The following is a 13,902-nucleotide window of genomic DNA, read 5'->3' as shown; positions in this document are numbered from 1 at the left end:
CTTATTGGTCTCTCACATGGCGGACACTTCACTTATTGGTCTCTCACATGGCGGACACTTCACTTATTGGTCTCTCACATGGCGGACACTTCACTTATTGGTCTCTCACATGGCGGACACTTCACTTATTGGTCTCTCACATGGCGGACACTTCACTTATTGGTCTCTCACATGGCGGACACTTCACTTATTGGTCTCTCACATGGCGGACACTTCACTTATTGGTCTCTCACATGGCGGACACTTCACTTATTGGTCTCTCACATGGCGGACACTTCACTTATTGGTCTCTCACATGGTGGACACTTCACTTATTGGTCTCTCACATGGCGGACACTTCACTTATTGGTCTCTCACATGGCGGACACTTCACTTATTGGTCTCTCACATGGCGGACACTTCACTTATTGGTCTCTCACATGGCGGACACTTCACTTATTGGTCTCTCACATGGCGGACACTTCACTTATTGGTCTGATCTGTGTTGTTCACATGGCGGACACTTCACTTATTGGTCTCTCACATGGCGGACACTTCACTTATTGGTCTCTCACATGGCGGACACTTCACTTATTGGTCTCTCACATGGCGGACACTTCACTTATTGGTCTCTCACATGGCGGACACTTCACTTATTGGTCTGATCTGTGGTGTTCACATGGCGGACACTTCACTTATTGGTCTCTCACAGCGTCTATCGGTGCAGTGGATCAATATTTAAATAGGCGAGCGGAAGTCCATTTTAAACGTCTCTTTGCTTTTGAGGTAGAATATTGTTTGATCTCATTGTCATTGTTATGTTCCGTTATTGTCATTTGCCAGGAAGGGTGTTAAGAGCCGAAAGAAAGGACATTCAGGAATTGGGCTACATACATCTAAAGAGTATTGAAATGTTATTACAATGCATAATGCCTGGCTTTGGGCTTGGTAGGAAAAACATGTGGGTAAGCTTTGACTACATTAAGTGATGCAGGCAGGCAGGCAGGCAGGCAGGCAGGCAGGCAGGCAGGCAGGCAGGCAGGCAAGGCAGGCAAGGCAGGCAAGGCAGGCAATCACTGACACATCTTTACCGCAATGTAAAAGATGATTCTTATGTGATAATGGTTCTGAGTGTGTATGGTTTTACCCTATGTCACTGTGCTAATGGAGGAAGTCCATGCTGTGTAAGCTCTGAATCAGAGAGGCCAGGGTGAGTGTTGATGACATCATCATGTGGGCCTCTGGCCTTGGTGGATGGGTGAGTGTGGAGAGAGGCGGTGCAGAGAGCTGCAGTGTCATCATGGCTGTGACTAACAACACTATGCTATGCCCACTACGTATTGTGTTTCTGGCAGTGTGGGAAGTAACTAAGTACATTTACTCAAGTATCTGTACTTAAGTTCAGTCTTGAGGTACTTTTATTTCCATTTTTTAATACTTCATACGTCTATGGCACTTTTTTTAATTTCACTGCCGATTACTGTATTGGAAAAGTAATATTTATTTAGATTATACTTCATCTAGGCCTATAGTATTTGAAAGTAACATATGTACAGTAGGGCATTAACCAAAAAATCGATTATTCGGGTAGTCGACTAGCAAAACGGTAGTCGACACTGTAAATCGAGTAATCGCTAATTGAGGGACCAAGAAGTCACAAAGTGACTTTGGTCACTTATTGTTTTTGTGTTTATTTTTCTTCTCCTTCTCCTTCTTCTTCCGCCAAAAATAGCTGTTCTGGCTGAACCGTGCAGTCGGTTTTCGTGAAACGCGGGAATCTGGTAGAGGGCCATGCCAAACGGTGACTATGCGAAGCCCATGACAATTGGGCAAAGGGTGGCGCTATAGCACTCAATTGAAAATGCAAACTTTGATGGTGCATATCTCATGAACCGTTTGACCGTTGGTAATGACACTTTGATACACACATGTGTCTCCTCATGCCGAACAACTTTTGTGTTCTGACTTTTGACCTCTGACCTTTAGATCACCCGCTATTTTGAATTATATCAAAAACAGTTAAAATGTATCTCCTCCCAGGATCTTTGATTAAAATGCACGTGAACTTTGGACCTATACGGACAAATAATCATAGTACATTTCTTTTAAGTGAAAAAATGAAGTTTTTATGAGCCAATGAAAATTGCTGTTTTTTGAAACTCCTCCTTCTGCACCTAATACCTATATGAATACTGGATGATGTTACTGTTTAGAATGAGTCAACTGACTGTCTGCATAGCTCAGTCGGTATAGAGCTCTCGTCTTCGGACCACAAGGTTGTGTGTTCAAATCCGGGTAATGACAACTCAGTGTATGCATTGTGTGCTGCAAGTTTTGTGATGACTCAACTATAGAAATTGAAGTTGATTACATTTTACCCATCAGGCACTAGTACATGGAATCTCAATGCATCTCTACTGATACTAATCCATTCCTGTCTGATTGTTTTCATTTCATATACAAGTCTACTGTACGTGTGTTTTCCGTCACCGTCACTCCAGTAGGTGCGGTGGGCGGTGGTGGCCCTGGCAGCATTCAGTAGGTGCGGTGGGCGGTGGTGGCCCTGGCAGTAGGTGCGGTGGGCGGTGGTGGCCCTGGCAGCATTCAGTAGGTGCGGTGGGCGGTGGTGGCCCTGGCAGTAGGTGCGGTGGGCGGTGGTGGCCCTGGCAGCATTCAGTAGGTGCGGTGGGCGGTGGTGGCCCTGGCAGTAGGTGCGGTGGGCGGTGGTGGCCCTGGCAGCATTCAGTAGGTGCTGTGGGCGGTGGTGGCCCTGGCAGTAGGTGCGGTGGGCGGTGGTGGCCCTGGCAGCATTCAAGACAGATTTTCTTTGTAAAAAGCATGCCTCATAGCCGGCTCATATGCTCAATGGGTACAATACTTTTACTATTGGTGAGTTTATTACTGTAGTTTGTTCAACAAGTTAGATTGTCGTCATGTAGATTGTCGCCGTGTCGTCGTGTCGTCCGGTACAGTAAAGTATAGCAGGAGTCCCTCCTCACTCTGCCCAATATTATCCACAGTTTGGTGACAGTCACACTACAGTATGCTCACGTCGCAACGTGTCTGAAATTTCTTTATTAGGAACAATCCCTTGAGATGAACCATCTCGTTTTCAAGGGGGTCCGCAACGTGTTGTGATCTTTTTGCTCTGCCATTTTAACCCTTAGAAGATGAAAGACGCCAATTGGCGTCTTCATCAGAATTCCGTAAATGATCAATGACGCCAATTGGCGTCTTCACAGTTTTTGATGAATCTAAACATATTAATATGCTCCGAAGCGCTGTTTAAATTCCTGAGCTTATATTCCAACTACATTACCCAGAAAACCCGTGTCACGTGACACACGTGTACGTGTTGCCATTGGAAGCTGGTCCCACCCCCTGTAAACAGTGGGGGCAGAGGGAGTCTTCATAGTTTTCATTGTTTTGCCTGTTTGCCGTCTCGCCCGAGCGATTTTCTAGCAGAAAAAGTTGAAAGCAGTACTATTTATTTGAGCGAGTTTTGTGGTAGTAGTATTGATCCATACGCGTCCCAGTCGCCTTCTCCAGGCGGAGTAGCCCTGGTCCAGTGCTTACAGCGAGACTCGCTGCTCCCTCCCTCCTTTTTTCATTGTCTCCCCATCGTCGTCCGATGAGCTATACCGGGAAACCATTGAAGAAGACGATCAACCCGGAATGTTTTGAGGTAATCTTATTGTAGAAAATGCCCTTCTATAGTGATCAGAAATCATAAGATGATCGCTACAAATAGATGCTTGGATAATTACTACTACTAGTCAGATCATGACGCCAGAATGACTCACCACGATGGCCCCCAGCCATTAGCCAGCACCGAAGGTGCTGGCTAATGGTGTTGGTCGGTGCATTGGTGCTGGCTAAGGGCTGGAGGGGGGGGTTGGTGTCTTTCGGTTGGTTGGTGCAGTACAAATGTATCGTAGCAGGCATGCACGCATGGCAGTACAAGTATTTTATATTGTAGCGTGCCTTATAGGCGATCTGATCTTTAGAGTAATGTTCGCTCCTTTTATTTACTGTCTACAAAGACGGAGAACAAACATGCATCGTTTACTGAAGCAACGCGTGGTTATGATGACGTTGCTACAAGGATCGGAGGGGGGACGGGGAGTGAAGCTAACAGTAGCGTATTATATAAGATCTGTATGACGTTTCATTGACGTCTGAGCTTGCATGATAATTGCATTCATTGTATATTGTATACAATCATGATTGTACATTGTTTAGTGTGTCTCCGTGTGATGATAATGATGACGATGATGTCAGATAGCCTACGTCCCCCCCCCCCCCCCCCCCCCCCAACTGGCTATTGGCCGGGCTGACTACAGCTAAATGTTTATTTTTATATATTTAGAACTGGCATCGGAGGAGGAGGAGGATGATGATGATGATGATGAAGACGAAGAGTCAAGACTGCGATGGAGTTCTCCGACACTGAACCGGATGCATTCATTCATTTCAGTTTTTTTTTTTTAAATTTAGCCTACACACACACACACCGTCAAGAACAACTGGAATGCAGTGGTTTGGGGACACTGGGGAGTTTGGGGACAACTGTTTTGTATGTAGGCCTATTTATTTTCTGTAATATTTATTATAATTGTATTATGTTAGTAGTCATAAAAAATAAAAGACAAGCTTTTACAATGAGTTAGACCTGTCATGGCTATTTTGTTCACTAGTCTGAGGTTTATGGTTTGACTAAGCGAGTTTCAACTGTGATTTACTCTGTAACGGTAGATGGTAAGAACCCAATTTTTTTGTTATAATACAGTATACATTCAAGTCTATATTTTGATACATATCATGGGCACAAAGTCATATCAAAACAATGTCCTTGGATGAGTTTTTTATCAAAACTGTTTCTTCACAACAGGTTTTTGAGATACATGCATGAATAGACACGGTACTGGTAAGACTATGTAAACATGGTATATATCAAAATGTGCGTTAGAATGTCTAATTTTACCCCAAAAAAGAATTGAGTTTATATGATGTTCCATTTCAGAGCTGATAGGTCAGATTGATCATGACTGACCATGCTATTTATAGATGGCAAAATATCTACAGTGGTACATGTGAGAAACTTTTTATTTTATTTTAATTGAACTAGACAACTCACCCTTTAAAATGAGATATTGCATGGCTATGTACGCCCAGCAGAAAAAAAGTTATTTAGAAAATAAAACTTCAACCGGTCATAACTTTTTTTGTTGTCCTAGAAACACTACCCAGTGTAAATGCAGGCTCTTTTAAATGGCTTCCAACACCACAACTAAACATTTTATCAACTCAGTTCATTTTTTTCCTGGAAGCAGACAAGCCAAGCTTTCTCTGAAGGTCTTTCGTTGTCACACATTCACAACAGAGAATTTTCAATAAATCATTCAAAAACGCCATTCTGCCATAGAGAAGTCTAAAAACTATATAGAAATCCATGAAACTCTCAAAGAGTTAATAAGCGTTTGACAACTTTTGAAGAGGTGCTTTTATTTGATCCTTTGTTTGGTAATGTTAACACAGACCTTTTACTTGTAACAGAGTATTTCTGCATTGTGGTATTGCTACTTTTACTTAAGTAAACAGTACTGGGAGTACTTCTTCCAGCCCTGCGTCATGGCTGTGAGTAACGACACAGTGGTATACCAACTATTTATTGTGTTTCTGTGCTGCTCTGATGACCTCAATTTACACTAGTGTGAGGAGCAACTAAAACACAAACATGGGGCGATTTATAGTCCAACACTGTACTGAACAGTAAGGTCGCGCGTGTGTGTGTGTGTGTGTGTGTGCACGTGTGCATGCGTGTGCGTGCGTGCGTGCGCACGCCTGCGTGCATGACTATCAAACATTCCGGGCACTCAGACAGGTTACTTTTTATAAAACGAAATCCATATTATTTAATTCAATCTGACCAGACTTGACCTATCTCCACCAGCCAAAATTAATGCCCATGGATGGGGGATATCAAAAGCAGATGTATCTCTCCTCCATTGTGCCTGTCTTTGAGAACGGTGAGAAAACACTACCGTTTGTTGCCATTCTGATCGGGAGGACCGGAGGATTCCCCTGGTATCCCCGTATTTGACGTTGCAACATTATGAATTGTGGTTAATTCCCTTAGGCAAAGTCTGCATCGATGCTCCTTTCAAACGGGCAGCGTTTAAAGCGCCTAGTAATTCATTTTCAATGAGACCTGCGTTTTTGTTTCTGTACGCGCAGAGAAGTCGAGGGGGCGACAACGTAAGCGGATTTACGCGGGCGCGGTCCGGTGACATTGTCGCGTGCATCGTTGCTTGTTTCATCCATCCGCCCGCGACTGACTATAGACCTGAATTCTGTTTAGCTTTTTTTTACGCTTGCGTTGTGGCGCCCTCTAGAGCAGACCTGTCGTATGATCCAGGCGACAACGTCTGCTAATTGATGCCCGTCTGAAAGGACCTTTCTACAGAAAGGTGCATAAAGGGCTCTGCCAGCTAGCCCTCACTGACTTGACTATTTCAAAATGGGACAGCCCTCAAGCCCTCACGGAATTCATGTGAACGCGCCTTTAAGCAGGAACTCCCCCCCCCCCCCCCCCACTGCATGACCACTGCTTATGTCCTATTCCTTTGACATCACCCGATGTGTGCCCCAGCACCCCACCCAGTGTCTGATAAATAAAAGTGCACACAAAGCTGTGTGTGTGTGTGTGTGTGTGTGTGAGTGTGAGTGTGCGCGCGTGCGTGCGTGCGTGTGCGTGTGCGTGTGCGTGTGTGTGTGTGTGTGTGTGTGTTTTTATTTGTTTGTAGTGTGTGGATTTACACCACAGTCACTGGGCTCCAAATCAACCGGAGAGAAGATTGTTTATGGACTGCCAAAAGTAATTAATCTCCCTCCTCTATGGAAATTAATCGGATTAAACACCCTTGTGGCCCAGTGAATCTGTCTCCCTCTGATGTCGGCTGCGAGAACACATCTCTTCGCCGCTGTCCTCTGTCGTGGACTCCCCCCCCCCTCCCCCCCCCCCCCCCCCCCAGAAAGTCACAGATGCCAGTCTGCATGCATGCATACACATGCCACAGACCCGTCAACAATCGCACCCGTAAACACAATAGGACAAATAAGTATTGTAATAACGATGGCCTTCTCATTTGAATAGCTGTCATTCATTCACTGCCGCAGACAAAGACACAGTGGTGACGGGCGGGGGTCCTCTCTACATGCAACTCTGAGTGTGTGTGCAAATGGAACCAAATGGGAAAGTTCTCATTCTACTACTCTGCCACCAAAATGCAGAATGCCCTGACACCATCCATTAAGCCATTTTGGGCGGGAACGCCTTTTGGTGTTAGCATTATGTTATGCTTTAGCTATTGAAAAATAGCAGATCTACAAGCTCATAGCGCACCACCGAGTGGCGCGCTACGAGCTTGTAGGTCTGCTATTTTTGAAAAATCGAAGAACGACTGACATAGAAACAGATTTTTCAGAAAACTGTCAGGATGTAGAAGACATTTTTAGAATCTGATCTCAGGTCAAAATGGGTTAACGGATGTGAAGTACTGGTTGTCTTTTCAAAATGTACCTAAAAATAAAAAACCAAACATCAATATCACTATCAGGAAACCACAAGAGGAGGTAAATGTAAATTCCCATCGAAAGGAGGTGTCATTCACTGCTGCCATTTTCCCCTCTTTCTCCTTTGTTCACAGTAAATGGTGCATTTATATAGTGCCTTTATCCAAGGCACTTTACAGGGATGTCTGACGTGGTGTTTATATTTCTGACTAATGTGTTCAATCGATCAAAAAAATAAAAAAAATAATTGTACACACTCAGAGTTACGAATGGATGAATGAATGTACTGGGGATTTTATGTAGTATGTACTGAACCATTAGGGTACTGTTCAGGAAATCTGAACCATTAGGGTACTGTTCAGGAAATGGGGGAAAAAGTAATGTTCCAAAACGATCCAATATAGTTATTATAATTTAGTCAGTCACACTGTCTAAGTGATGTTTCTTTTATTTATTTTTTCACTTAATTTTCATTGATTAAAAGACAGAGACAAAACAAAAAGACAATACGAAAAAAAAAGAACAAAAGGGGGAAAACAAAAACAAAAGACAAGGCTGCATTTTTCATATTACAAGATACATTAATTGAAATCCTCGCTATAGGCTGAGAGAAGAGATCCCTCTTTTCCCACTTTTTATAGAATTTATCCTCTTGTAGTCTAAGTATGAATGTTAGTTTTTCCATAACATACAGTTCCTCAGTAATGTCCATCCATTGTTCTTCCGTTGGTGGGTCCTTAAGTGATGATTTTTATTAGATAAATATTTGTAAAACTTATGGACACTGTGACGACTGTGCGGCTCAGGAGGTAGAGCACGTCGTTCGAATCCCGGCTCCTCCTGTCTACATGTCGAAGTGTCCTTGAGCAAAACACTGAACCCCAAATTGCTCCCGATGTGCTGGGTGGTACCTTGCATGGCTTCCGCCGCAATCGGTGTATATGAATGTGTGTGTGAATGGGTGAATGTAATGTACAATCTCTGTAAAGCGCCTTGGATAAAGGTGCTATGCACCATTTACCATTCATGGACAGGCGCAATCATTTTCAAACTGGCATGTCATCATTGGTGCAAATAAAAATAATAATAATACTGAAAATAGCTCTCAAGAAGCAACAAGCGTTGCATCACAATCTATAAATTGTGAGCTTGTAAATTGGCTATTTCCGCTACGCTAGTAAAAACGGGATTTATTTAGGCCTATGAAAAAGACAAAACAAAAACATGAAGCTGAAAAATGGAGATATATCGTGCAAGGTTTCACAGCGACCATTATGTATCAGTAAAGACAGAGGATTTTACTGTGTAGTACCGTATGACCTTTTGATAGAGTGTTTCTTCTCAGAGGGATGTTGTGTTGATCTGTGGCATCTGGATGCGTTCGCCTCGGGCCAAACACATGTCGGCTCATTCACATTATTTAACCTTTTTCAGCAGGAGCTGGCGCACATCTCTGACTCTGAATGAGGGAGATGCCAAGCCCCGACGACACCGTGATCCATTGATGGATTTAATTTGTATTTACACAAACACTCGCACTGTTATTTGTGTATATTCATAATTAACAATACACACATGCATGCACCGCATATGCACGCACGCACGCACGCATACACACACACACACGCATGTACATACGTCTCTCTTTCACACACACACACACACACACACACACACACACACACACACACACACACACACACACACACACACACACACACACATACACACATCCCTATTATTTTTTATTTTATTTTATTACGTGGAAAGCTGAGTGGGAAGGCGTGCATTATTATTTCCATGGCCATCTCTGCACATTTGTCTACTTTCTACTTCACTTTCTATAATGATTCACTGATTGCTTTGAACAAAGCATTAAAGACAATCAGAAAATAATTGCCACATTGACATCATGTCACACACAGGTTTATATATACTATACTGTTATATACTGTTGGCGGCCCAATCTAATCCTACCTTCAACCTCAAAATCCCTAAACCTAAAAGTAAAGCCAACCTTGTCTACTGAAACTTTTTTTTAATGTGTTCTTATTTTCAAGTTCTCCCCATTGTGGTTGATTGTTCATCCAATCCCACCCCATGTACAGTATACATACTCCTTGCAACTTGCCAACCCAAACTGTTTTGGTCTTGGATTTGGTGTATACGACCACATGTCTTCTCCGCTACGCATGGAGTCACCAGCCGCTTGCTTTCACATGACAGCGAGGGGTTTCACCGGGAGGGTGTTAACACACGCCGAGGAACAAACTATCCCTCCTGCCCTCCTTCCGCTCCCTGCTGAACAGAACAGGCACTCCACCAACATGTATGGACTCTATGGAGCCGCCGCTAGTGCAGCGACGCCGATAGAAAGAGTCCGGCCAAGACGGAGATACCACGGAGGAATCAAATCCCACGTGTTTGTGGGCAGATGGAACTTTACCCCTGAGCCACCCGGAAGCCCCCCTAACCCTAACCGATACACGCCAAATCCTAATGATAACCCCATGAGCCCCAATCTTTTTCTAACTCTAACTTGTTTCTCCTGGGGGCGCCCGCTGGCCTATAGTGGTCCAGGCGCTTGCCACATATATAGGCTCTGGCCTGACAGCGTGTTGCGTGTTCGAGTCCCGTTCATGATGACCTATGCTGCATGTCTCTCCCCTTCTCTCTCTTCCTCTTTCCTGTCCGTCTTGACTGTAACTATCAAATAAAAAGGCACAAAAGCCAAAAACTATCCATCTCCAAAATAAATGACGGAGCATTTATTTTATGATCCCATAAAGTCGATGTTTGTGATTCTATCATGTCCGCACAAGCAAAGCAATACGTACAGTAATAAGGCCATGCACGCACCCACGCACGCACGCACGCACGCACGCACGCACGCACGCACGCACGCACGCACGCACGCACGCACGCACGCACACACACACACACACACACACACACACACACACACACACACACACACACACACACACACACACACACACACACACACACACACACACACACACACACACACACACACACAAGCTGTGTCATGGAATGCTGATCAAGTGGTGTTGACTTGCTGTATGTCACAGATCACATCTTCGTCACTTGACACCCTCTCTTTCTGTGCAGTTATTTATGACCTCTCCCTCTGCATAATGTGACATCTCTGACTGGGATGGATCTATGCAGTGATTGAGACCGTCGTTGTTTGTTAACATGTAGCTACCCTAGCTGCCCTATTCGGGGGTGAACATTCAGCAAAAACAGTCACACGCTACTGTACGTGTTGCAATGTGACCCATTTTGTCGAGGACATTTAGTGTAGAGATAGTATAGTAGTATATTGGAGTGTTTCCCACTTGGAGTGTTCATTGGCTTGATCTTTCCACTGACTACATTAGTCTTGTGTGGGTCCCAAGAAAAAACGTTAGTAGTGAAAATAAATATCTACAAGCTCACATCACATTGTGAGTTTGCAACACACTGAGCTTGTAGATTGGCTCTTTACACAATTCAAATGGTGCATTCCTTTTTCGTAAGTTTGTGTCATGGGGAGACAAATTGGGAACCAATGGTATATTATTGTCTCTGTCGGGTGGAAACAAAAAAAGAAGTGTTACTTTTCAGGATTCAAATTCAAACATTGCAAAAGTAGCAGATCTACAAGCTGAAAACATGTCGCTTCAAGCGTCTGCTTTTCATGCTTTTGTGTGACTCTGTAGTATGACCGAGTGGGACATTAATTTACAGAAAAAACAAGTGTTTTATGTATGTCCACAATATGTATGTTGTGGGTCTCTGGCTGAAAAAGCTTAACCAGTCATGGTAGCGTTGGTAGAGCCCCGAGGGACTCCGGACAACTAAGTGTAAAAAAGTGTAAAAGTGTAAAAGTGTAAAAAGCTTAACCAGTCATGGTAGCGTTGGTAGAGCCCTGAGGGACTCCGGACAACTAAGTGTAAGGCAAGCATTAAGCTGTTAATCTTATATATGCACATGTATACTTAACCTTAGTTGTCCGGAGTTGGGCGGCTGTGGCTCAGGAGGTAGAGCAGGGCGTCCAATGATCCCTGGGTCGGCGGTTCGAATCCCGGCTCCTCCTGTCCACATGTCGAAGTGTCCTTGGGCAAGACACTGCACCCTACATTGCCTCCAATGAGTTGGTTGGCATGAGCTTGCCACCTTTGGTGTGTGAATGTGGGAAGTGAGGACGCTGGCGTCGACTGTTCGCTGCTTCACCTCCCAATGTATGAATGAATGAACCATTGTAAAGCGCTTTGAGCACTTGGAAAATGCTATAAAAATGCTATTCATTATTCATTATTATCATTAACCCATTAGGATTGAGACCAGATTCTACAAAATGTCTTCTATAAATCATTTCTGAAAGACCTATATGTTTCTATATCTGTGTTTTTCAAACTATCCCATGTCAAGGATCCCAAATATGTTATTGGCCGCCGACCCCCATCTGAAAATATGTTGTTCCAGGGACCCCCCAGAAGCAAAGATTCAAGTTAAAAGCGTTCGCTCTGAAAGATTATATTAAATAATTTGCGCCACATTTTCACGATTTCACGAAAATAGCAGATCTACAAGCTTGTAGATCTGCTATTTTTCAATAATGATGAAAACACCAAAAGGGGTTCCTGCCGTGTGTGTGTGTGTGTGTGTGTGTGTGTGTGTGTGTGTGTGTGTGTGGGGTGTGTGTGTGTGTGTGTGTGTGTGTGTGTGTGTGTGTGTGAGAGTGCGCGTGTGCGCGCGATACGTATTACTATGCTTGTGGGGACACGATAGAATCACAAACATCAACTTTAGAAAATAAATGTACCGTCACTTATTTTGGAGATGCAGAAACATTTTTTGTGGAAGTTAGAGTTAGAAAAAGATTGGGTCAATAGCACACGTGTGCTATTGACCCGAGCATGAATGCATTCTGTCATGTCATTGATTCCCGGCTTTGTTTTCTTCCTCCCAGGCGCCTGAAGCTCAGACACAGCTAATTGTCGAGCAGGATGTCATACGGGTCCATCGACGGTGGCACCTTTGGTGGCCGGAATCCATTCGGAGGCCCGACGAGTCGGGGCTACCAGCCAGTAGGTAAATACAGAAACGTTCATACTACGTAGCCTTGTTGCCTGTTAGATGTGGATCCTGTCCTGTAACTGCCCAATGACTGTGGTGTGTTGCGGTGCCTCTTGACACCGCAGTTATGATTGCCTAGAGGACAGCGCTCTGTGGATTCGTCTATAATTTAGGCCTGCGATTATTGATTATTTCGTTTTTGATTATTCTATCGATTACTTTTTGATCAATCAAACAACCGATAATATTTAAAAAAATATATATATCGGTGAATCAATTAATTCAAAGCTATAGCGTTATTATACTCTGAGCGATCAGAGCACGTCGCATTGCGCCCCATTGTGGACTTGTAGATCGCCTTTACGATTTTTTTTCCAAAACATTTTGCCTATGATTTGCCTAAACTAGGGATAGAATATTTATCAATTATTATTAGGCCTGTCAGTCGATTAAAATATTTAATCGCGATTAATCGCATGATTGCCCATAGTTAATCGCCGATTAATCGCAAATTAATCGCATATTTTGTATCCATTCTAAATATACCTTAAATCAGTGGTTTTCAAGATTTTTCATATCAAGGTCCATTATGTATTCTGCATTTGAGCCACAGACCACCATTTGATGACATTTAGCCTTCCATTTGGTTACCAACTCTCCATCATTTAGCTGGGGACCACCTGGAACCCCCTCAGGGACCACTGGTTCAATCAGAACCACTGCTTTTCAAGTTTTAAATACTCTTATCAACATGGGAGAATGCTTGCTTTATTGCAAATGCCATGGAAGAGGGAAACAAAATCATAAACTCAACTCAACACAGTCTCACACACACACACACACACACACACACACACACACCCAGGCGAGAGCTCTCTCTCCTGTAAGCACGCACGCACAGTCAGGCTGTCAACATTAGCTTTAGCATTAGCATGGTCTGTGTAGCATCACGCTATCACAACTGACTATGTTTGTCAACCAAAACTGCCAGAGTTTTGCTTTTGCCCAATGCCCAATTCAAAGAGCTTCTGATCTAACACGTTGTGGAGCAAATTAATTAATAACAAGCCCAACGAACGCGACGACTCGAGTGCTCACAGCTCAACTGCCCAGCCCACACTGGTAGGCTACACTCTATCTGCGCACCGGTCCTGCACAGGCTGACGGACGAGTCACTGGGAGAGAGAGTGGGGAGAGAGGCGGGGCTCACTGACTGCCTGCATTCACATGAATGCGTCTCTCAACTATTCTGTCAAACTTCAC

The 13,902-nt window shown here is 43.9% G+C and overlaps 1 protein-coding gene across 1 annotated transcript in view; it reads left to right on the top strand.

Annotated features, from left to right (window-relative positions):
• Window positions 1-13,902, top strand: part of tsnare1 (T-SNARE Domain Containing 1) — a 169,776-nt gene that overhangs the window by 20,277 nt on the left and 135,597 nt on the right. Inside the window, exon 2 of the mRNA XM_079504227.1 lies at window positions 12,533-12,654. Coding sequence (XP_079360353.1) covers window positions 12,570-12,654 — 85 coding nt within the window. The 5' untranslated portion in view covers window positions 12,533-12,569. The remainder of the gene's footprint in view (window positions 1-12,532; window positions 12,655-13,902) is intronic.

Source organism: Electrona antarctica, assembly GCF_951216825.1.
Source record: "Electrona antarctica genome assembly, chromosome: 6".
Lineage (NCBI taxonomy): Eukaryota > Metazoa > Chordata > Actinopteri > Myctophiformes > Myctophidae > Electrona > Electrona antarctica.
This window is presented reverse-complemented; position numbering and strand designations above follow the sequence as displayed.